The sequence below is a fragment of the Penicillium cataractarum genome, assembly GCF_028827025.1.
Source record: "Penicillium cataractarum strain IBT 29864 chromosome Unknown utg000001l, whole genome shotgun sequence".
Classification (NCBI taxonomy): domain Eukaryota; kingdom Fungi; phylum Ascomycota; class Eurotiomycetes; order Eurotiales; family Aspergillaceae; genus Penicillium; species Penicillium cataractarum.
Window position 1 is genome coordinate 718,138 of NW_026622737.1, and position 23,345 is coordinate 741,482.

General features: G+C 50.2%; 9 protein-coding genes across 9 annotated transcripts; 4 read left to right on the forward strand and 5 right to left on the reverse strand.

Moving 5' to 3' along the window:
- Positions 1 to 151: 151 nt before the first annotated feature.
- Positions 152 to 1,138, reverse strand: N7496_000260 (uncharacterized protein; the record flags this gene model as incomplete). The annotated part of the gene is made up of 2 exons (XM_056693191.1): positions 152 to 407; positions 471 to 1,138. The coding sequence occupies 2 exons, from the start codon at positions 1,136 to 1,138 to the stop codon at positions 152 to 154; spliced, it is 924 nt and encodes a 307-aa protein (XP_056559920.1).
- Positions 1,139 to 2,084: 946 nt separating this feature from the next.
- On the reverse strand, positions 2,085 to 3,896 carry nfr1 (putative AIF-like mitochondrial oxidoreductase (Nfrl); the record flags this gene model as incomplete). The annotated part of the gene is made up of 3 exons (XM_056693192.1): positions 2,085 to 3,315; positions 3,370 to 3,562; positions 3,674 to 3,896. The coding sequence occupies 3 exons, from the start codon at positions 3,894 to 3,896 to the stop codon at positions 2,085 to 2,087; spliced, it is 1,647 nt and encodes a 548-aa protein (XP_056559921.1).
- Positions 3,897 to 4,948: 1,052 nt separating this feature from the next.
- Positions 4,949 to 6,184, reverse strand: N7496_000262 (DNA-directed RNA polymerase I subunit RPA43; the record flags this gene model as incomplete). The annotated part of the gene is made up of 1 exon (XM_056693193.1): positions 4,949 to 6,184. One exon carries the CDS (start codon positions 6,182 to 6,184, stop codon positions 4,949 to 4,951), a length of 1,236 nt encoding a protein of 411 aa, XP_056559922.1.
- Positions 6,185 to 6,475: 291 nt separating this feature from the next.
- N7496_000263 (J domain-containing protein) lies at positions 6,476 to 7,714 on the forward strand (the record flags this gene model as incomplete). Its single annotated transcript, XM_056693194.1, is given in 4 exon segments — positions 6,476 to 6,520; positions 6,606 to 7,130; positions 7,203 to 7,537; positions 7,552 to 7,714. 4 exon segments carry the CDS (start codon positions 6,476 to 6,478, stop codon positions 7,712 to 7,714), a joined length of 1,068 nt encoding a protein of 355 aa, XP_056559923.1.
- Positions 7,715 to 9,498: 1,784 nt separating this feature from the next.
- On the forward strand, positions 9,499 to 10,410 carry N7496_000264 (uncharacterized protein; the record flags this gene model as incomplete). Its single annotated transcript, XM_056693195.1, has 2 exons — positions 9,499 to 9,914; positions 10,005 to 10,410. 2 exons carry the CDS (start codon positions 9,499 to 9,501, stop codon positions 10,408 to 10,410), a joined length of 822 nt encoding a protein of 273 aa, XP_056559924.1.
- A 1,086-nt stretch (positions 10,411 to 11,496) lies between these two features.
- N7496_000265 (uncharacterized protein) lies at positions 11,497 to 13,917 on the forward strand (the record flags this gene model as incomplete). The annotated part of the gene is made up of 5 exons (XM_056693196.1): positions 11,497 to 12,290; positions 12,378 to 12,604; positions 12,656 to 12,795; positions 12,849 to 13,698; positions 13,787 to 13,917. 5 exons carry the CDS (start codon positions 11,497 to 11,499, stop codon positions 13,915 to 13,917), a joined length of 2,142 nt encoding a protein of 713 aa, XP_056559925.1.
- A 3,127-nt stretch (positions 13,918 to 17,044) lies between these two features.
- N7496_000266 (uncharacterized protein) lies at positions 17,045 to 18,039 on the reverse strand (the record flags this gene model as incomplete). Its single annotated transcript, XM_056693197.1, has 2 exons — positions 17,045 to 17,779; positions 17,992 to 18,039. 2 exons carry the CDS (start codon positions 18,037 to 18,039, stop codon positions 17,045 to 17,047), a joined length of 783 nt encoding a protein of 260 aa, XP_056559926.1.
- Positions 18,040 to 18,561: 522 nt separating this feature from the next.
- N7496_000267 (caspase family protein) lies at positions 18,562 to 19,699 on the reverse strand (the record flags this gene model as incomplete). Its single annotated transcript, XM_056693198.1, has 5 exons — positions 18,562 to 18,629; positions 18,703 to 19,117; positions 19,179 to 19,239; positions 19,319 to 19,355; positions 19,420 to 19,699. The coding sequence occupies 5 exons, from the start codon at positions 19,697 to 19,699 to the stop codon at positions 18,562 to 18,564; spliced, it is 861 nt and encodes a 286-aa protein (XP_056559927.1).
- An 844-nt stretch (positions 19,700 to 20,543) lies between these two features.
- Positions 20,544 to 22,587, forward strand: N7496_000268 (uncharacterized protein; the record flags this gene model as incomplete). Its single annotated transcript, XM_056693199.1, has 4 exons — positions 20,544 to 20,759; positions 20,848 to 21,147; positions 21,735 to 21,885; positions 22,511 to 22,587. Coding segments are annotated over 4 exons (669 nt in total). The 3' UTR covers positions 22,513 to 22,587.
- Between the last annotated feature and the right edge of the window lie 758 nt (positions 22,588 to 23,345).

Consider the following 23,345-nt stretch of genomic DNA (forward strand, 5'->3'; position numbering starts at 1 on the left):
TTATTTGAATAGGTTATTTGTAGTTATTCCCATAAAAATGGCACAATTAGAATCATTTACTTACCATGGATCCCGCAGTTGATTCACTCTATAGGATCACCAAGTAACATTTCCCAGACAAGTCTTCTGCCTCTGGTCACGGTGCTTTCGACTAGTTTCGCACCTCAACCCTTGCCGTCCTTCGGATCTCATAGTAATATGCAACAGTTTGTCTTGCAAATTCCTTCATATGCGACGCATCATCAATATTGAAAGGCCCATATTCCTGCATCTCCATCATCTCAGGGACCGGCTTGGGTGCCCCGATCTTATGCCCGTCGATGACTCGGATGTACTCCTCGTATTCTTTATTGAAATTTCCAACAATGATGAATATCTCAGTCTGGTACTGAGATATAATCAGGTAACTATCATAATCAGCACCGGACTATCATAATCTGGCGAAACAGAACGGGTGGGTATATACTTACCGAGGAGGAGGTTGTTGGCGGTTCTTCCACAGGTCATGCTGAATCCAGGACACCATCTTGGCAGTTTCCTCCCAGTAGAGACCTCGCAAGTCTCTACTGCGATAAACCGTCCTTGTATCAAGGATAGCAAAGACCTCATTTGACCGGCGATCCGCCAAAACATCATTAACTCGAGCTTCCATGACCCCATGTCTAAACAAAGCCGGCGCAAAAGGGTACTTCTCAGCCCGCCACCCAAAGGTCCCATCCGACAATAGGATATTGAAACTATCCAGGAGTTGACGTAAAGATTGTCGGATCACCTTCTCACCATGCGTAGACCCCGAGAGTAGACCGCTCCCCTGCGGGTGCTGTAAGCGGTGCTCATGGAGGAGGACCGAGGTACTCGCATGGCGAGCAAGGTGACTGCTAGACTTTAGCAGTTGGATCTGAGAGGTGCGAGAAGGCGCAAAAGTTGCCAGTTTAGACGGGTCCGGGTTTGGATTGCGCGTTTCGATGTCGTACAGGTAGGCCTGGAAGCCGGGGAAATTCTGTAGTGTCACATCGGCCTGGTGATAACTTTCGCGTGAGGCCAAAGTGAGCAGATTCCCGTCTTGACATTTCGGCCACAGGGTGTGCAAGGAATCGAAGGTATCTTCGGTGATTGTGGATGTGGTGACTGTAGACATGATGGATGGTGGTGGTGTGAGGAACGGAGAGGAAAGGTGAAGAATGAGATGCGAGGTGAGAGTTGACGAAGTGGTGTGTTTACCTTGTTCTGGGTGATACTGCCACTTTCAACTAGAAAGTGAGGCGTTCTTTTTCTGTGTATCACGATTTATTCATTTCTCACCGACTTCAGCAGCTTCATGGTAAACTGTTTATGTTTATCTTTAAGGCAGTATCTCTGGAAGGCATGCCTCTTGCTGTCAGAGATAAGTTAAGGTCCTGACTAGTGAGCTTATCTCCAAATATGAACTGGTTTATACACCCAGTATAGTATCTGTTTCAGATTTAGCTAATCTTCTATGATTTGAGAACTAGAATGATAAAGAAATTAGATACTATAGTGAGAAATATTCCATCCACATCATGCTGATGCTAATAGATCCCGCTTCATAGATAGATGTTTCCAGGACCAGGTTGTCTGCCCTTCATTTGATCTACCCTTACGCTACTAGATCTTTCCTTTATTATCTGCTTTGAGCTAGACTAAAGATTCAAGACCGCTGTTTCCCTAGATATCAGGCTTAATTCCTGTGCATAGACGCCGTTGTTCACACCTTCACAGGGTATAATGAAGGACCAGCTAACCTGCTTTATCAAATAGGCGAACTAATAGGTAGATTATAATTAGGAATGGGCCTCTTCTACTGGCGTGAAATGACTTTGCAGGTATGGAAGAGTCTAGAAAGCTGAAGCAACCTGGGGCATTGTCATCCATGTCTTCTAACAGCTACATTGCAGTATACATGCCAAGCTACTAGACAATGAAGGACAATCAGAATAGACTTCCATTCATCAATACCAAAGCTCTTCTATTATACGAGAAGCTCCTGCATAAAAGAAACATCCCAAAGCCCCGCAAAGCTCCATATCAACCTCAAGATAAACGGTTCTACCAATCTCCCCTCCTCAAATATCAACACTCAACAAATCAATACCATCAACAATAGCCTTCTTCCCAGGCATATGACCCCTCCTCATCAACTCCGCCGCCTTAACCATAACCGGATCCATCCCCATAGTAACAACAGCAACAACAGTCTCCCCCTTAACATAATACCCCACAAACTTCGCCTCCCCCAACTGCCCCCTCACAACAAGATCATCATACCCATGAACCGTATTCCCACAATACCGCATCTGCGCACCAACCGCAGACCAGAAAATCGGGACAAACGATTTAGCAGGCAACGACGCCAGCGGCGAGCGTCTAGCATGGACAATAGCACGGGCAACGCCGCGGCCCATATTCTGCGCAACATTCCAGTGCTCGATGCGAACCGGTTTACCCTCGCCACCGGGTCCGTTGTAGGGATACGTTGCGATATCACCGATGGCAAAGACGCCGTCGAGATTCGGGACGGCGAAGTGGACGTCTGTTTCGATGGAGCCGTCCTTTTGGAGGGTGACTGCGGAGTTATCGCGGAGGAAATCTGTTGCTGGGCGGACGCCTACGCCCAGGACGACGAGGTCTGCTGGGAGGACGGAGCCGTCTTTTAGATGGACGGCGCCGACGGATGAATTGTTTGTTTCGGAGGGAGTTGCTTTTTCGACGCCGGCGGAGAGTTTGAACGAGACGCCGTTCTTTTCGAGGTTGTTTTGGAGCGTGGAGCCGATTTGTGCGCCGAGGACGCGCTCCATCGGTGCGGATTCCATGCCTACGATTGTAACGGTGTGATCTTTGGCTAGTGCGTTGCCGACTTCCATGCCGATGAAGGAGGAGCCGATGACGACGATGTTTTTCTTCGAGCCGTTGGCTGCGGCTAGGATGGCCTGGACGTCTGATACGTAGCGTAGGGTGAAGATGTTTGAGAGTTCACGGAATCCCGGCAGGGGCAGGGTCCGTGGCTGGCCACCCGTTGCCAGGACGAGGTTCGTGTAGGGGATTGTCGAGCCAGAGGCTGTTTTGACGGATTTACCGGAAAAGTCGACGGAGGTGACCTCGTCGTTGACGATGTCGATGCCAGCATCGGTGAACCATTCGCGCGGACGCCAGAGGATCTTGGCTGGGTCGGCGATTAGGGCTTTAGAAAGCTTTGTACGGTCGATGACGATTTCGGGTTCTTTGGAGATGATTGTGATGCTGCCGGGGTATTTGAGTTCGCGGAGGGTCTGGACGACGCCAATTGTACCGCTTCCACTGAGTGGAGGTTAGTATGAGAGTTCTTTTGGTATTGAGAGGAAATCGACTTACCCGCCGACAATCACGACCTTCTCCTCGGCGTTGGTGGCCACGCATTTGATAACGGGGTTCCGCTGTCCGAATTTGATGTCTGCCTCTGTGCCACGGATGTATACGGCGCCATCGCGCTCGAAGACGTCGAATGTCTGGAGCGCATTCAGAGCAGGTGCATCTTCGACGTCACCGGTGCTGATGTTGAAGCATGCTATGTAGAATGTATCAGCATTCGCCCTGGTACTCTTCGCTGTCTCCCTCTCTTTGGGCTATCCATTCAATTACGATACTATCCAATTACAAAATCAAAAGTAATACGTACCGCCGTGCCAGGGACATGTAATCCGGCCATCCGGCACAACAACGCCAAGCCTCAGCGGCGCTCCATAGTGAGTACACTTTGGACTGAGCGCATGGACTTGACCATCGTATTTCACGACAAGAACCTTGCCCTCAGGTACACCCTCGACCTCGCATTCGATTTTGTCAAAAGACGCGACATCCGCAAGGGAGGCTAGCCCTTTAAGTTTGTATTCCTGGGCCATGGTTGCAAAGCGGCGAGCTTGGGAGTAATGGAGGGGTGTTTTTGGAATTAAACTCGGCAGGAATCGTGGTAGATTTCCAGTACAGATTGCCCGTGCAGATAGGCAGCTGGATAGAAAGTGTCTTGGAGAATGGATTTGGGTTGTTCGTATCCAGGTAGACGTAGTTACTCTCCCAGTTGAAATTGAAGCCGGAGTTGAAGCTTGGGCAGGAAATGAATTGCGGGCGGCAGAGGTGGAAAAGGGAGAATGCGCGCAGCAGGAACAGGTACAGTTACGATTGGCGGATAGATGATAGCCACACCGATGGGCTGATCGTGTTGGGGAGGTGATTGGTGAGCGGCGGTGACGCAGTCCCGAGCGGGGGAGTCGATTGAGAGGGAGGGGTTGGAGCGATGAGACCATCGGTGGGGGATGAGAGGGTTAGAAGAGAATGGGGATCGAGATTAGGAAGAGATGGGGGGGAATGGGGTGGTGAGACTAGATGGTATGATGATTTACCAGGGCTGGTGGGTAGTACTATTTAAGTAGGAATTAGCTATGGGTATTTTTCTAGTCGCCGGATTGTTCAAGGAATGCAATGAGCAAGAAATGAAAGCAGTCAAGATGGTGAAGTATACAATAGCCCAGTGACATCACCGTGACTGTCGGGGATTGACCAATCAGCGGGGTGGATTGGTCACCATTTCCTGTTCTCTGGTTTGACGGAGTCTAGACAAACGACCTCGTCTCGACAACCAACATGGATTACTTCAAATGTTGGGTCTGTTACGTGGAAACCTGCTCCGATCTAAGATCAAAATGATCGATGAAGCCTTCTCCCCCGCTGAAGGGATAAGCTAGTGTAGCTCAAAATCATCGTCGATAGTATAGTATAGATGAATTGCTCTGCAAAGGACATATACACATGTGGCATGAATCTTTTTAAACCGGAACGCCCACCGCGAATGTAAAACCCATTGTAAATGGCGAATATCAAAACATATCGACAGACTCCGCGCAGTTCTGCCAATTTCCACTTCCACCGGTCAAGCCCAGCCAAATATAGAACAGACCTATTTCTTGCTCTTCTCCTTCTTCTCCTTCTTGGATTTGGACTTGTCCTTTTTCTCCTTCTTTTCTTTCTTCTCCTTCTTCTTCTCCACGGGCTCGGACACGCTCACACTCTCACCGGTAGGTTCCTCAATCTCCACAACGGAAACGTCGACCACTGCATCCGCAGCTGGAGAGCTCGAGATCGGAATAATGCGCCCATTCTTCTTCCTGGGCGATGCCAAGAACGAAGGAGGCAGAGACTGACCCTGTCTCTCTGCCGTCAAAAGGGCCTCCTCCTCTTCGGCCGTCAACATCGTTCCCTCAATACTCAAGAAGCCACGGTCCCGTTCCGAGCCTGGAATTACATCGATATCCACAACACGGAACTTGATATTTCCGCGCACTTTGTGACCCGAGATCGACTGGAAGTGTCCACTAGCCGCCTCCTCCTCTGCCGTCTCACCCTCGATATCGAGCTCGTCGGCCGCCAGCGCAGCGGGCTGGAACTGCTCCTTCTCAGCATCGAAGCTTGGTGGCACGGCATTGGAACCGGCCTCATCATCCGTAGTCAGGTCTTTAACGGCATTCTCGGACGTTTCACCGTCTTCGCCGGGGGGCACCCACGTCCACGATGTGGGGAGTCGCTTGCGCTCGATACCAACGGAGAACAAGTTCAGGACGACGGCACCCAGGAAACCCTCCGATTGAACATTGACCCAGCCCTCGAGGGTCTGGCCGCGCTGCGGCCGGAATACCAGGAAGGTAGCTGTCAGGTAGACGTACAGCACGCCGTACTCGTCTGCGCTGCGGGCCATGGTGAGCGGCATGGGGTTGGGATCGGAGGAGGAATTGCGAGGTTTAGAGGAAGGTGGCGTCGCGGAGATGGAGGCATGACTGTAGGCCAAAACGATACCCTTCAGCGGGGGGTAGTAGGTGAGAAGCAGCGGGGAGATATGCTCGGTGAGTAGCGATTGTAGCGCAACGTTGGAAGAGATGGAAATCGGCGCCAGCGGCAGGTATAGTGTGGCCGTGGTAAGGGAGAAGGGAGACCCGGGGACTCCGGCAGTTGTAGCGCCAGCGCCGGCCGAGCTTGAGCTTGTCTTGTCCATTTTGGAGCTGGACTTGGACTTGTCGGCGGATTGCTCGACCTGCTTGCGCTTCTTGGAGGGCGAGGCATCCTTGTTCTTGTGCTTGCGTTTGCGCTCCACGTCTGTGGGCGCGGGCGAGTTATCGAGGTCCATTGCGTCGAGGGCCATGGTTAGACGCAATTGAGCGCTCCGCGGAGCCGGGTTTTCGTGATAATGGGTTGGGATAAATTGGGGGTTCTTTTTTCTTCCGGCTTGAAGATCGAGAACTTTTTTTTCATTCTGCGCTTGGAGAAGGCGGTGGAGGGGTTGGGCGGTGACGGGCCAGTTAGTTACCGCCCGGAGTTTGGGCTTTGGGGCCGAGTATCATCAAGTCGCCAGCCTGGCCCCAGGGGAGATTTGAAAGTTGTTCTTTTTGGTTTTTGGGACTGGCGTTGACTTGCCAGTTATCGAATCTCTGTTATGGCGTCTATTTTGCCCTTTATTGGTTGGGCAGTTCTTCCCAATGTATGTGGATGACCTCCATGCGGCGAACACACGCCGCTTTGTATACAAAAGGCCAGAGTGATACTAATACTATCTCCCTTCGCAGTATGCCACGGCGTTTCTCCAAAATGTCTACTATGGTATCACCATTCGCGCGGGCGACCCTCGTCCCATGCCTCAGACACCACGCTTCGAGCGCGATCGCCGTCGCATCTTCATCTTCGTGATCATCAGCTACCTCCTCTACACGCTATACGAGACCTTCCACCAAGTACAAGTCGCGGGCGACTACTACAAAGTGCTAGGTGTGTCGCCATTTGCAGATGAGCGTACGATTAAATCCCGGTTCCGCAAGGTCGCAGCCCAGTTCCATCCAGACAAGGTCGGACTCGACAATGGCGCCGAAGCCCAGTTCATCTTCCTGCGACGAGCTCAGGAGACGCTGGCTGATCCGGTGAAACGGTTCGCATATGACCGATTCGGGCCTGATATGCTGAACTGGGGCGAGCAGAAGACTATGCGCGACTTTGTGACTGCCTCGCTGTCCCATGCGGTCATTCCGCAATACATTGGAGGTTTCGCGACGATGATCGTGCTGAATTGGTTGTGGTGGGCGAACTGGGGACGCTACGTAAGCACTTCCACAAGACACTGGTATGCCCTTGGCCATGAAACTGATATTCTAATACAATCCCACCTCTAGTGGCGCTTCTTCACCTTTGCCGCCCTGGTCACCCTCGAACTCGCGCTAATCACCCACCCGCAAGCCGTCTTCATGCCAACATCCTACCTTCCCTCCACCCTCCGCACCTTCATCCGCACCTGGATCCCCGAGGAACAATCCTTCTACCTCCTCCCCTTCCAAATCCTCACTCTCGCCCGTCGCGCCTCTATCACCCTCCACATCTTCATCTCGCAAATGGCCCCGCCCAGTTCCCGCGTCAACGCCAACAATGGCGACAAAGTCTCCCCGCAAACGATGCAGCGCATGAGCCAACTCGTGCAGGCATCGCGGGGAACCGACTTTGAGGCTACCCGGTTGATGCAGCTAGGGCTGGCGCCGTTCCGGGGGATCGTGAGAGTGTTTCCGCGTTGCGACGGGGGATGAAGGAGGGGTTGATTCTTGGGGGAGTGCGGTCTAGTCCGGAGGTGCAACGGGCTGTTGCGGAGGTTATGGAGAGGAGGGAGGCTGAGAAGGAGGATAAAGTTGATTAGATAGGGGAGAGGGTGACGGGGATGATGGAGCAATTGCATTGTAGATTTGATTCGTTTTGTACATGATAACATGTCTAGCACATTGGAACTTGGCGTTTGATTTTGGGAATGGAATATTTCAGTGTATATATATGGAACAAGACCCGTAGAGTTAGTAGAATATGCAGTCGAGAGAATTGGTCGAGCACCGATCAAGATCTTCGTGATTCTAGCCAAAGGCTGGGAAGTATTTCTAGCAAAACTATGAGCGTGGCTTATCCCTTTCTGCAAATAGAAGCAAAGTGTTCTATCCTCGACCAAACTTGGATGAGACCAAAGACCATGGCCAAGACTAAAAAGGAAGCGAAACCGGGCCTCAGTGAACCGTGTGGGACAGAGTTCTCCTATCGTCTAATCCAGAAGTTCAGTAGTGTCTAGCTAGTAGCTAGTAGCTAGTCATGGATCATCCTTATCACTCCCCAAGAATGACAATATGCAACCGCGCATACCGACGCAAGGTGTTAAGCTCTTCAACCATGAATAGTAAAAGTAGAATCTTGATTAAATGGACAGATTTTCTTGAAATCGAGCTGTTCCATCTGAACTATTTGTCCAACTCCGGACGAAACTAACCGTGGCGTCCGTGGCGGGGATCCCGGAAAGAGGTCGCCCCACGAGAGGATACGATGGATCATGGGGAGGAGGAGGAGGGGGAGGAGGAGAGAAGAAAATAGTGGGATAGGATTTCCGAGGAGTGGCGTGCATGATCACAATTTTGTCTCGAGAGGTCACAAAGGCCGAGGAGGGGCGGTCCCCGTGATACCCGTGATCGGAGGGATCAGGTTGTGAATTTGTCTGGGAGTTCGTTTGTTGTCTCGGGGGTATCCTACGGAGTGTTTCGTACAGTAAGTATGTACTGTAGAGTGTATGGCCCCGAGCGAGCCATTTTCGGGATGCGGCGGAGTGGTGCCAGGAATGAGATCGGGAAAAGGAATATGAATTACATAGTCGTACGTTTCCAGTAGCAGTATAACCGGGTGAATTTTTTTCGTTAAGGCGTTGGCGATCTGGGAATGTATGGGAGACGCTGAATAGAGAGATTGTATTGATGATGATTAGATGGGCTATATAATATACTAGATCATCGTTATAGTTACTAGATATACTAATTGTCTATGAATAGTATGATTTCCAACAAAACTATTTCCAGTCGTGGATGCCTACGACTGTCAAAGGCGAGGGACGTGCTTTTGGAGGATCTGCTTCGTTTGCATTGAAGATCGGGGTATTGGTATTGTCATGCCGAGAGACCGCTCTCCATTGTCGGGCTTGGCTGGCTGGTAATACGGTGACGCGGACGCGAAGCCTCACCTCCCGTGTCCCCTTAGTTAAACCCGGAGGAGCGAGTTTCCCCTACCAGAAGGGCCGTACCACAAAGTCGTGAGCGAAAAGAACCTTTTCAAATCGTCAAGATGAAATCCACTTCGACCCCCCCCCTGCTCCCCTTCTTTCATCTTCCCCCCTCCGCCTCCTCCCTCCTCCCATCCACTCCTCCTCCATACTATGATCCCATCCACCTTGACACTACTACGACCAACTACTTTCGCCTCATCCTGCCACCTGCATTAAGAAAAAAAAAGCCTCCCCAACCAACCCACGTCACGATCGCCCATTCATTCATTCGGGTCCCTTCGTTACTCCCCTTCAATTCCCACCCTTCCCACGACCATCCCACGATCTCATCACGAATCCACGTCTCGTTCCCACCATCCCCCGTCATCTCCGTCCTTTTCTCCGCGTTCATCATGCCGGCCGGCTCTACCCCCAACGGTCGCTCCAATCGAGCCGGAGCTACAAAGAATGCTCCCACAACGTTACTCGTAACCCTCAAGCTGGCGCCCGAAGCCTTGCGACAATTCATGGAGGAAACTCCCGAATCCCCCGAGACAAAGACCCCCGAACCTACATCCATTCCCGACAAGGCCACCGAACAGTCCTCACCGGCCTCCTCGACCGAAGCCCCAGCCGCCCGTCCATCTTCAGCTGACGCAGAATCAAACGCCGATGCGAACTCAACACCCGCCACCGGGGCAACTCCAGGCGACACCCCACGACGGAAGGGAATCCCGGGTCCCAAGCCTGGCACTAAACGCGCCAACGGTCAAATGGAGCCCGTCGCGCGAGTACGCGGTCGACCCGGCCCTAAGAAGAAAGCTCGCCTGTAGGTTTATCCTCGAAGACACCCCCGACCGTGTCCACTGGAAACAAGAAACGAAAACAAAAACAATGCTAACATACTCTACTCCTACAGTGACGAAGGCGGCGAACCAGGCAAGGTCTCTGTCGCCCCTCGATTGGGACCCAAGGCCAACACCGGTGCTATCAATGCACACCTCCGCGCCCTAGATCGCAGCGGCGCCCCATGCCGCAAATGGGAGCGTCAACCTCTCAAGCTTCGCAGCTTCACCGGCGTCATGTGGCAGTTGCCCGCTTGGGGTAGCTATAAGATTGCAAAGCCCGAGTCTGACGAGAACAAAGTGGCTGCCGGGTTGGAGAATGGAGAGAGTGATACCAAGATGCTGACTGCCGCTGGTACTGATACGGTGAATGGCAGTAGTGCCGTCCCGAGTGAAAAGAGTACTGGTGATGGGGACGTTACCCCGGCACCTTCGAATATTGTCGAGCCCTCGTCGCCGGCTATTGCCTCGGCTGCATGAGCTGGGGCTGTACATTAGATCTTTTCTTTCTTTCTTCTTTCTTCCTTGCTCATCTGGTTTCCGTTTGTTCTTCATTTATTGCGTGATCATCTTTGGTTTCGGGATTCTGGGATTGGTTTCTGGCGTCTATGGAAATGGGTGTGGTCTGTTCAAAGGCTCTATGGAGGTTTCGCATGTTTCCTGGCAGCACTCGGTGGTGACTGTCCCGTCTGCTTTTTTTTACTGGGGGTACTCGGAATCATATTGTATCATAGTTTGCTGAGACTTCAAGTCTTCAGGGATCAGGTGTCTGCGGGTCCGTTTCTCCTTCTATATCTTGTCGGGTGATTTGACTGACTGGAGGATGTTTTCTCTCTTCTGCTGCTGAAAACATAGCGCTTGCAGCATTTGCTTTTTGTTCTAAAAAAATCCACTTGTTCATGGCCGAATCCTATGAGACCGTTTTCTCTAGTATAAACTTCCGGCTAGGGCATATCAAGAGATAGGCTACTGTTATCATTGCTTCATAACAAAATCGTAGAGATACAAAGATAACCCTACTTTTTAAAATCCACCTAGTTATCTATTCTAGTTCTCTCCTAATTCACTGCTTATCAGTCTGCGCCGAGCCTGAACGGGGGAGGGGACCTCGTGACAAAGCACCGTGCTCTTCTGTAGTAACGCTTCCTCCCCCCCTCCTTTGCGTACAAGACCTTCCCCGCAATCTCCCTGTGACAGACACCTCGGCCATCAACTCCTCCCTTTTCTTTGCAGAACGGTGCTGCAAAAACCCTCTTCACGGTGGGGGTGATTTTCAGGGCCCGTACGTGGATAATCGTGGGCACGGAGGGGCACCGCGGGCTGCCCGAAACCCTCTTGGCCGTGAAACAACATTGTTGTTCGGCTCTAGGGCCTCCATTGCTGCTTGCGGTCAACCAGATGACCCGCTGATCACGCAACATCCAGCAACAGATTACCATTCTTCAAACTGTGAAAACGAAAAAAAACCCAAAAAGAAACAAAGCCAAAAAGGGGCGGGCCCATAGGCACATCCACAGTTGGGTTGCGCCGTCATCCACTCAAAGTGGTGGATGACTTTGACCCGCCATGACCGACCTTCCCTTCCCCGGTGGAGCTCCTCGAGCTCCAACATACGGCATCTCCTCCGGTCCACGCCGCTCCTCCTACGCCTCCGTCGTGTCGGGCACCGCTCTTTCACCTCCAATCTCTAGCTCATTCCCGCATCTCCTCAATACTAACCCAGTCTCTTCGTATCCCCCACTCTCCCAGCCCGACGGTCGTCTCTCCCGGGCCCTGTCCGGCCTGGATGCCGCAGACATGCACTTGAACTCCGCCTGGCGGTCCTCGGGATCCCCAGATTCCCTACCATCCTACTCGCGCAAGTATACCAACTACATGCGCCCGACCGAGTTCCCGCATGGCCTGGGTCTTCTCGATGGCCCTTCCTTCTTTACGCCCTCCTACCTCCGAAACTCCCACTACATCTCCCGCCTCGACGCCGCCCACCGAGCTAAGCTCGCCGCCCAACAGCGTGATGCTTCTTCATCGACCTCGGCCTCGGGCCCTGCCCTTTCCGCTTCTTCGAGTCATGTCCATCTCCCCCGTTTGGCGCCGTCTCATCGGGGTATGACCCATGAGATCATCGAGAGGGAGCCCCCCGCCACGACGACCGATCAGCTTAGCCCGCTCCCCACACAGTGGAGTTCCTCGGACAAATATGCCGGGTTGGAACTCTCGAATGATGGACTGGATGTGCGATACACGGGGCCGGTGCATAAACATGATCATGAGGCGGCGGCTTTGCGGGCGGATCATCCAATGCCGCCACAATGCGGGATTTACTACTTTGAGATTAAGATTGAGTCGAAGCCGAAGGAGGGGTGAGTTGTCTGCCTTTCTGTGAGATGGGAGATTGCTAGGCGGGCCCAAGAAAGAAAATGAACTAATCCCGAATTTGTTTCGTGCAGGATGATCGGTATTGGATTCTCTAGTCCTAAGGCCTCGGTCGAGCGGCTTCCCGGCTGGGAACAGGAATCATGGGCCTACCACGGTGATGACGGAAAGTCATTTTTCGGTGAGAGCCAGGGCCAAGGGAGGCCGTATGGACCGACATTTGGGGTTGGAGATACAGTGGGCTGTGGAGTGAATTTCTCCACCGGGTCGGCGTTCTTCACTAAGAATGGAAATTTCTTGGGTACGTACAGAGTTTATCTGATGAATGAGGCTGTCAAACTTGCTAAATCAGACGAAAAAGGAAACGCCTTCCATGAGCTGCGTAATGTGAAGCTTTATCCTTCTGTTGGGATGAAGAAGCAACCACCCGTCCATCTGAAAGCAAACTTTGGCCAGGAACCGTTCATGTTTGATATCGATGGGATGGTCAAGGTTAGTGTTATCAAAGATGAAATTTGTCGCAGATCCAACTGACAACACAATAGGCCGAGCGAGCTTTGATCCAGGCAGAAATCAACGCAACAAGCACCGATACCCTGCAGCCCCCACTTAACGAGTCGGCATTGCTCCAAGAATTAGTAGCCCAATTCCTGGCACATGATGGCTACGTTGAGACGGCGAGAGCCTTTGCTGAAGAAGTAGCCACCGAGACAACGGCATTACAAAACGGTCAACGAGAGCCTTTGAAGAAATACGAGGTCGAAGAAGACCGCGAAGCCATTAACCGCAACAGTAATAGCCCCCTCCCCCCTCATTTTTCTCATTTCACCTCTATCAACACAATTTCAATTCCCACTCTAATACTTCATTCAGAGATCCGCGCCGCAATTCTAGACGGCGACATCGACAAAGCTCTCAAACACACAAAAGCCTACTACGCCAACGTCCTCGAAGACAACCCCCAAATCCACTTCAGACTCCGCTGCCGCAAATTCCTCGAAATGATGCGCCGCTCCACCGAACTCACCCCAGGGACAACAAACCCCAAGCGCCGTCGACCAGACTCACCGGGTCTCGGCATCGCCGACGAACACGCCGTGTTTGACCAGGAAATGGAACTGGATGATGGAAACTGGGACGGCGATGGGATGGACACGGAGGATTCCGCGGTGGTGGAGGCAGCCCCGTTCAATGAGGTCTTGACCGAGGCGATACAGTATGGGCAGCAGTTGTGCATGGATTACCCTTCCGATGAGAATGGGGGAGATAAGAAGATGCTCGATGCTATCTTTTCGTTGATTGCGTATCCGGAACCGCAGGGTTCAGTGCATGGGCATCATCTCGATCCTGCGGGCAGAGTTGCCGTGGCGGAGGAGTTGAATTCGGCTATTCTAGGTGAGTTACCCCAGTCCATCCTGTCCATTCTTCTCCAGCCCTTTCCCCGATTTTGGTGAGTGTTCATACTAATATTTTTGGTCGCCAGTCTCCCTCGGAAAATCCTCCTCCGCGGCTCTAGAGCGACTATACCAACAAACGGAAGCTCTAGTCAACGAGATCAGCGAAGACGGCGGCGCCGGGGCGTTCATCAATGTTCGGAATGACGTTTTGCTTTGAATATCCCCTCACCCACTAGCGCGGGTTTCTCTTCTTCTCTCTTCGAATTACCTGCTCGTCTTACGCGGTTTTTCTTCTCTTCTTCTAACTAAGCCAGGGTTTAAGGGTCAATGGGTGTTTTTGTTGCGAATCTTCGATCTTAGTTTCCTTTCATCATTTGAGATCTCCGCGCTACTTCTCTACTCTACTTTACCTTTTTTTTCTGGGCGAGTTTGGTTAGATCGCACTTTTTTGTGGCTGGTGTGGGTTACGGGGGATTTTGGGTCTATGACTTGAACTGGACTTGACTGGACTGGACTGAACTGAATTGACTGGATCTGGAATAACCTGGTAAGGTCGTTTTGGGTCTGGCCTGACCTGCTCTGGTCTGGCTTTTTTCCTGGCTGGATTGGATTCGGATCTGGATCTGGATCTGGTTCTAGGTTCATAGCATCATAATCATGTGTCTCTATTGCGTGCTAGCCAGAATGTGTGATCGTGGTCTCATTACGTAACTTGAGGCCCTGCTCTTTTTGAGTTTCTGCTTCTCTTTTATAGTGTTCTTTTCTGGTAGCGTTTGGTCCTAGGCTTTCTGGTACTCTCGTGGGTGATTAGTGATTGGGGTACTATATGTAGTTGGATATGTGTGTGTGTGTGAGGAAATGTTAGTGGGAGCTTGGGATGTAGTAGAGATTTATGTTGATCTGCCTAGGCTTGGGCCTTTTAACTCATGGGGAGGGAATGCTTAATGGCAGGATTAGGTAGTCGGGTAATGGATATACATGACTTGAATCTGCTTTTTCGTAGGCGCCCTTCAGTAACGAGAAGATAGTATTGCTCTACTCATCGATGCCGAGGTAGTATTAAGGCTTTCAAATATAGATTTCTAGACTTTGTTAGCTGGGAATTAGGTAAGGTAAGCTCCTCATATATACCCCAGGGACGTGGGTACAAATTTGACGCCGAGGCTTCGTAATCGCCAGCATAGCCGCGGACGCCTGTCTCGCTCACCAACACGCTCATAGAGGTCCGCGACAAACCGCGCGTATACCATAACGTTCACAGTTTCGTAGGCGCTGCGCAACTCGCAGAAGTAACCATCCGCCTCTCGTCTATGAAACGTCGGTTCGCGTAATCCTTCCTCGCTAAGGGAGGCTGCCACATGGTATGAGCAGAGCTGCGGATCGTGCTACGTACACGTCCGCGCCGACAGTGGACGTATGGCATGATGTGCTTCGGGAGAGGTTCTCTATGCTAGTTATGGAGGCACGTGAGAGCTATAATATGGAAGCTGGATATGATTATACCCTGGTTGTTCTGATATATCACGTGCGCCCTGCTTTTAGCGTGATCGGGGTTCGTGCACGGTGTTTGATAGATCGATCGGATGGGGAACGCTGAGCACGGGCCACTTCAAGATCTTGCGAATATTACTACTGTATCGGGCTTGTTGAATATTTGATAAGGGAGTCATAGGTACCTATAATTGACTACTAGTTCTGTAGGGAGTTTGTGGTCATTATCACTGTTGTTAATGTGACTAGTTTAAATCTACAAGTCGATATAGAAGGCCTTGCTGGCATAGTAATTTTTCTAGAATATTTCTCCTCTTTGCACTAAACAGATCACTCGATACATAGTGCATGTTCCTCTCTCTTCTGTTCTTCCTTCCTCTTGTTTCGGGTAAAATTTCCATATATTTATAATTGGGTATACTTACTGAGCTAATGTGACACTAGTGAGAGGGGGGATCGAGGGCGAGTTTTTGGTAATATACTCATCATTACCCTCGTCCTCGTCTTCTCTATATGTAGCTTTCATCTATACCTCCAAAATTCAATATAACATGTAGTAATTCCGTAGAGGTCTGCTTCTTCGAGACAAAGAGATTTCTGGTTCATGGGAATGCTCAAAAATAGTAATTGTACCTCCTCAGCCAGCCATCCGAATGTACTCGGTACTCTATCCGGAAGTAATCCACTCCGAATGGCGCCAAGTGGCCCAACTCTCGTCTCCATGCCTCTCTCGAATATTGAATCTTGCATGAGAGATTGATCACGCTAATTCTGTGGGGCGATTTGCTCACTGCTACTTGTGATTTATTTAGCTTCGATCTGTCTATTTTTTGAAGAAGGCATCGATTTCGGGGTTGAGTTTTTACTTCATCTTCCTAACTCAGGACCGCCTTGAACACATTCCTTTAACAAATTGTGACAAAGTGAGTGTCTACTCTTTCCAGATTCATATCATGTCTTTATCTGGCCCTTGTCACTTCGCTCCATTCTAAACCGGTCCTCTGCTAATAATATACAAGATGACCTCCGAAGTAGCTGTTTCATCGTTGTAGAAGGGGGGCTACGTCATGCTAGATGGCTGCCCGTGCAGAAGGTGGGAGGCTACTCGCACTCGGATCGAAAACACAAATGGCTGGGAAATAAACATTATAGGCATCCCTCTCTTCGGTGGAAAGGCATACCAAAGGGCATTCCCGACAAGCGCCACTGTAAAAGTCCCAGTCGTAGAGCGGACGAGCTTCCTATTGGCATGCCCATCACTAAAATCCATGGGGCTGATCATAAGCTAACGATTAACACAGATTGACGCGAAGGATGATGATTCTACAGTTCTCATGGATAAAAAAGGGGAGATCAGGGATGATCTTCCTCTCCCCAAGGGCGAGGCTGGACAGGCACTCAAGAAGAGATTTTTGGCGGCGTCCGACGGAGAAGGAGGTATATCAGAACAAAAGCCGGGTTTAATCTCGTGGAACGCTGTGCTAATTACTGCGCTTCATAGTCCCAGCCGTTGTTTTGTCTGCTGGTGGGATTGAAGGTATACTAAATAGCTTATAATGGCGAGAGATAGGGAACGGAGGGCTGTTGAGGGGTGGAGAATGAATAGGTCCACGGAGAGCAGTTGAGTCTATTGACCATTTTCATCCAATTCCATTTCTGATCCTCGACATCCCCCTGGTTTATGAATTAACAAAGACTGCTGAGTTTACAGAACACGTTACGAGTACAGCGATAGTAAAGAAGAACGAGTATTGGGTACTACGCTGCCCTCTCAGTAGAAGCGAACGGGGTTTCGATTACTACAAGAAACAAGAAGCAGTCAGCGCCAGGCCTCTTTTCGGGTTCCCACAGGACTAGTCATCATCTTCCTCCTCACTCTCGCCACTCTCGCCATAAGGCGGACCAAATGGAGCTCCCCATTCATACTCCTTGCCTATCTTTGCATTCGCCCAACACCCGTGTTCGGTCAAGTAGCAATCGTCCAGATAAACATAACACGCCGCATCATCCACATTATTATGACGATACGAGCGGATCACCCGCCCACACTCATCATACCAGACCGCAAGAACCTTGCCCGCATGCCTTCCCTCCGAAGCAAGCGTCTTCGCATCAACGATATAAATGCGGCCCACGATCCGAGCCATATGGTAATCACCAAAGAAGCAGGGCCACGGTAGCCCATCCTCCTCCGGGTCATAACCATCCGCCTCGGCTTGCTCTGCATCTTCAGCCTCGGCCTCGATTCCGGCCTCAAGAGCCTCTTTCGCGCTCTCCTCGTATTCCTCGGCAGATTGATAGCTTTCTAAGAGCTGTGGAATACGGAGGAAGACTTTCTCCCAATTGGCCCCAAAGTCGTATAATGATGCGTCGTTGAAAATTGAGTAATTTCCTTTCACCTTTAACCAAGCCTCAATTTCTGAGAAAGCGACATCCGAGGATGGCTGGTAGCATGTGCGTAACCAGATCCGTCCTAAGGGCTGCCTTTCAGCGGAAACATGGCATACTCTAGACAGGAGTTCTCTTTCCTGAGGAGTCAGGTCTGAGACCTTTGAGACGCGCCGCTGCTTCTTCTGGTCTTCATATGGCTATACGTCATTGGTTAGAATAATGAAAGGAAAAATGAGAACAAAGAACACCAATGGAGAACAATACTTGACGACCCTTAACTCCAAGGCTCACATACTCGGCGAAAAGCTTTTCGCGTTGAGCGTCGAGGGAAAGTGTTGAATTCTCTTCCCATCGCTCCTATGGGGGATAATATTAGCTTTATCCTCCTTAGTTGATGCTGTGCACTCACCAGTAGAAATAAGTCTGGCGAACGAATTCGAAAATCCTCGGAATTCATGTCTTGGGCTGGAATCCTTTGAACTTGTAAAGATGTGAAAAGTTGTTGACAAGGCTGTTGAAGAGTCTTAGTGCAAATAGACTGTTGCCATATAAACTAGGCATTAATATGCCTCAGGCATCAACACCTTGATATCATGAAGGAGCGCCCGAGGGGAAAGTAGACGCGCTATATAATAAAAATGGGTCCAATAAGACCAGCATGATTCAGAATTTTGAGGGATTATATTTGACTTGTAAATAGCGGAGCTCTACTGCAGGAAGACTATCGACTGCCACTGACGACCCCACGCAAAGCGTGGTAACAGGGCAATATATTTCTTGGTTTTACCCTCGAAGTATGAAGTATAGATGCACCAAGGGATAGACTTGTAAACATATACAGGCTGGTTCAGATCATATTTCCCACCAACAGACAATTGAGGGATTTGTGAGTACTTATCCTGCAGCATACCCCTAGTGGTTTGCAAGACCTATAATTATAATTGGTCAGTATATTGTGGTATAGTGACTTTCGGGGTATTCAGACCTCGATGTAACTCTGGCGTGGATTGCTTCTCATGGTGTTGATGAACGCCCAAGACATAGCGCCTATGATTTCATTAATTTCCAGACATCCAAAGGTAGATAATGAAACAAAAAGAGTAATTCAATATGCACTTACCTGTCGCAAGACCTTGCATACTCGTATCAGCCGAAGTCTGATCATCAGCACAGCCACTAAACATCCACACATCCTTCCTCTCATTTCGCCAATCCTCCATGAAATTCTCATCCGCAAGTCCATTTTCATCTGAGGGTGCCTCTGGGTGTGTGAATTTGTGCAACAAGGACGTTCCACGTCCAATTAATGACTGCACGTCGTGGATTTTCTCTATAGAGAATCCGCCGTGTAGCAAAGCCGATGCCTCCTTGGCTAGCGAAATACCTTCTTTGACGTTGTTGACCATGTTCACCCTGCCGTCGGCATCGGGCCGGAATACATAAGGTAGTTCCACGGCAGAGCCAGAGTGGCAGCAGTCAAAGAGGATGGTTAATCTGCATCGAGGATTCATGGGTGAAACGATCACTTTGTGGAGCTTTATTGTTGTTAGTAAGTGGACGTTCTAGAAATATGCCGCTGTTGATTATTCGACGTACCGTGTCGCTTGTAATCTGTCCGTTCTGTTCGAAATCCACAGGACATATAGTGTCGTCAAATCTAAGCAGTGTCAGTACTGGATTTGACGTTTCTGTTGCCGCCTTTTAGACGACAAGTAAGATCAGGATCAAATTCATACCCAGAATCTCGATCTCCATCAGGATCTCGAACTTGACCTTTTAACGTCTCCTATTAGATAAAGCTCCCCATTATACTGTACTGCCCAGGAGGAAAACCCACTTCCATGACCTGAATACGACAACCACAGCGAATCACCAGGATTGTTCCCCGAAACCAGCCAATTGAATGCAGCCAGCATATTAGCGCCAGTAGGATAGAAAGGCGTGCCTCGATTCTCCGGTAAATCGGTCAAGATCACCATATCCCGCTGATCTGGGGAATATCCACGATCACGAACTAGGTATTCACGAACATTCATGGCGTCATTGATGCAGCCATTCAGCTGATGGTTGGAGCCGGTGTAGTTGATTCCAATCAGGAGAGATTTCTTACGGGGCATGGTCAATGGATGATGGCTGGAGTATTCTGCTGCAATTGGCGAATTACGACGGAAATTTTTAAGAAAGAAAGTACATTCAGAGATGTTTTAGAGGTTTCAACTCAGCGTCTTGTGGTTCCCAGGTTCACGAAGCCCACGTGGGTTGCTCCCCCACGGACGACGTGTGGCCTGAGGCAACCACGAACTATAAACTGAGCACATGACTATGGAGATACGGAGATATAGTTATTCCGTGGGAATGCTTATGTACATTAAGTTATGTGAACCGGATTAACCTTAAAACCGCGGACTGGTGAATTGCCTTTTCGGGTGACTTAGCTGGCGCAATTGACAGCCCAGGTTGAACAGACATGAGATCCACGGGGTACTCAATTAGTAAATGTGTACTATATAAGTTACTAGGAAAAGCGATTTTGGTAGATAAACAACATCAACTGATCAACTTGTTGCCTGCCGGAACTTCTGCGGAGTGGAGGTGGAGCTGCTCAATTGCAATCTCCCGGCGGGGGTGGAGCGTCCCCGGACTCGCCTAGCCGACTTGCTCGGAGAACCCCACTGGCTGACATTGAAGCTTTTGGCTCATCTCGTTAACCTCGACCAATGGAGTGGTGTGTTAGCCGTTCAGAGATTGGTCTTTGACTGCCCTTGTCACGCCACGACTCCCTGCAAGCCCCGGCGGAGCAAGATGGTCTAGCGCACCTGACAAGGCTATATATCTGGGAGATTTGTCTCCAGAAATTCTTCCCCGCATATCAAGAGACCCTCACTGATCGAGTGCTGATCGGGTGTTTCTGATTTCACACCTCGACTTCTTCCAAGGATCGTATTGCCGATCGCATACATCATGGCCGCGGATACTGTCGTCCTCACCGAGAAGGAGGTCGAGCGCTTGCAGCTTGGTGGTGCGGAGACTCTCGAGCTGATCAACCAAGCGCAGGAGAGTGATGCTGCGGATCGGCTTTTGACGATTCGTGCTGCTTTGGCCAAGTACAAGAAAGCCGTCTTCTGGGCCATGTTCTTGTCCACTAGTCTGATCATGGAGGGCTACGATTTGGTCATTGTAAGTGGAAGAATATTCGTGCTAGATTCCACCTCCAGCTCTTTAGCTTGTCCGGAGCGTCACACTAACTCCAATTCCTATTCTCTAGATTACCTCCTTCTACGGTCAAGCTCAATTCCAGGAACGATTTGGAGTCTTGGACCCGGTCACCAAAACACACTCTATCACTGCTGCCTGGCAATCCGGCCTGTCTAACTCTTCCGTCGTCGGGCAGCTGGCCGGTCTCATCATCAACATGTATGCGCAGGACCGCTTTGGATGTCGTCCCACTATGATGTTTTTCATGGCGTGGATGACTGTAATGATCTTCATCCCCGTATTTGCGCCCTCCCTGCCGGTCCTGGCATTTGGAGAAGCCATGTGTGGTGTCTCCTGGGGCGTATTCCAGGTTCGTACATGTTTCTTCTGTTCGTGTTCATTAGATGATTGGTCAATTGATTTAACAATTTTAATTTCTATTCTAGACACTCTCCACTAGCTACGCCTCTGAAGTCGTTCCTACCGTTCTCAGACCTTACGTTACAGCCTATGTCTGTATGTGTTGGGGTGCTGGTATTCTCCTTTCTTCTGGTGTGGTCCGTGCTGTGGCCAATCTCAATGGAGATATTGGCTGGCGACTCCCCTTTGCGATTCAATGGGTCTGGCCCATTCCTCTTTTGATCGGTGCTTATCTTGCTCCTGAATCTCCCTGGAACGCAGTCCGACGAGGCAAAATGGACACGGCAAAGAATTCCCTGATGCGCCTGCGCCAGGAAAGCCCGAACAAAGAGCGCGACGTAGCCGCTACATTGGCGTATATCCGGTACACAACCGAGCTGGAGATGGCAGAGACTGACGGTGCTTCGATTTGGGATTGCTTCAAGGGGGCGAACTTGCGTCGAACTGAAATTGTGAGTTCATGGTTCTCTTTATTTTTCGCGTATAATCTCATGACGAACTCCAATTTGGTGCAAAACTGACTCCCCCAACCTACAGAACTGTGTTGTCTGGGCTGCGCAGATCCTCTGCGGTAACGCAATTCTGAGCTACTCGGTTACCTTCCTCGAGGCCGCCGGTTTCAGCTCAATCCAGGCCTTTGACGTGAACATCGCACTCTCATCGTGCTATATCATTGGCGGTATCATCTGTTGGTTCCTCTTCCCGCACTACGGCCGTGCCACCATCTACATGACGGGCCTTACCTTGATGTTCTTCTGTCTTGTTGCCATCGGCGGCCTTGGTTGGGCGAGCGGCACTAAATCTCAGCTCGCTGTTGGCATTCTGCTCGTCATTTCTACCCTCATCAACATGATTACCATCGGACCTGTCTGCTATCCTATCGTCGCTGAGACTCCGTCTGGTCGCCTGCGTTACAAGACTATTACCATTGGTAGATTCGTCTACAACCTCACTGGTATCTTCCAGAACTCGGTTACCCCTCATATGATTCAAGCAAGCTGTAAGTTTCTGAGTTTTCTTCCGCTCTTATCGTGGCGCCTATCACAGCACACGCTAACCGAAACTTCCTTCCAGCTTGGAACTGGGGTGCCAAAACTGGCCTCTTCTACGCCGGCACCAATCTGCTCTGCACTATTTGGTGCTGGTTCCGGCTTCCAGAGACCAAGGACCGCACCTTTGGCGAGATCGATCTGCTTTTCGCCAACAACGTGCCCGCACGCAAGTTCAAGACTACCCGAGTCGAACGTAAGTTTTTCCTCCGCAATAAGCCCATACATCGTAATAAAATAGAGCCCTAACACATGACCGTATAGAATTCTCCCAGCAAAATTATGTCCCCAAGGAGGCAGAGGCTGGTGTGCAGTCTACTACCCACGTGGAGGATCTATAGGCAGTACGGATATGTTCTTTCTAGGGAGGTGATAGGTTTAAATTTTATCCCAATGTTCTATAATCAAGAAATACGAGAGAGTTCATGCCGGATCCAAGATACCTATCTCATCACTTTTCTCTATGCGTAACTGGAAGAGATCAATCATTTCCTAAGTCATGAAGACGAAATCTATCTACGGAGCAATGTCCCGTAATGTATTGCCGATGAATAAAACAATGCGGATAAAATTATACCTCCTTTCACACCTCTTACTAACTGCTCTATACTACATTTCATCAACTTGTGCCGACATGGTAATCGATGAGAAAGCAAGATGTGTCTATGGAACTGTGGTGGATTGGGCTATTGAGTGGGTCCCAGTTGAAGATCAATGGAAAAGTTTCCCAAGGGCTATTTATGTGGAGCGGGCATGCGAATTCCGAGTTTGGCCCAATCCACCATACAGAGACAAATGAGATCGTGCAGATGCCGAATAATCTTCCAGAGGAGGAACATTGGTAGGATCACTACTCCCCCACTAGCAAGCTACAATTCAGCAGCCTCTCATTCAGGAAAGCACTGTAGACAATCTCACAGGGCTTAAATACCACACATAGAACTATCTGGAATAGTACGATACAGTTAGCTAACAAAAGTTTAGTGGGGAAGGCTAAAACTATATACCCGGGAGACAACCTAGCATGAGCCTGCCGAAGTTCGCGAGCAGCAGTAGAGAACCGTAACAGTCCCCACAGGACCGGCCAAGATATCGCAGC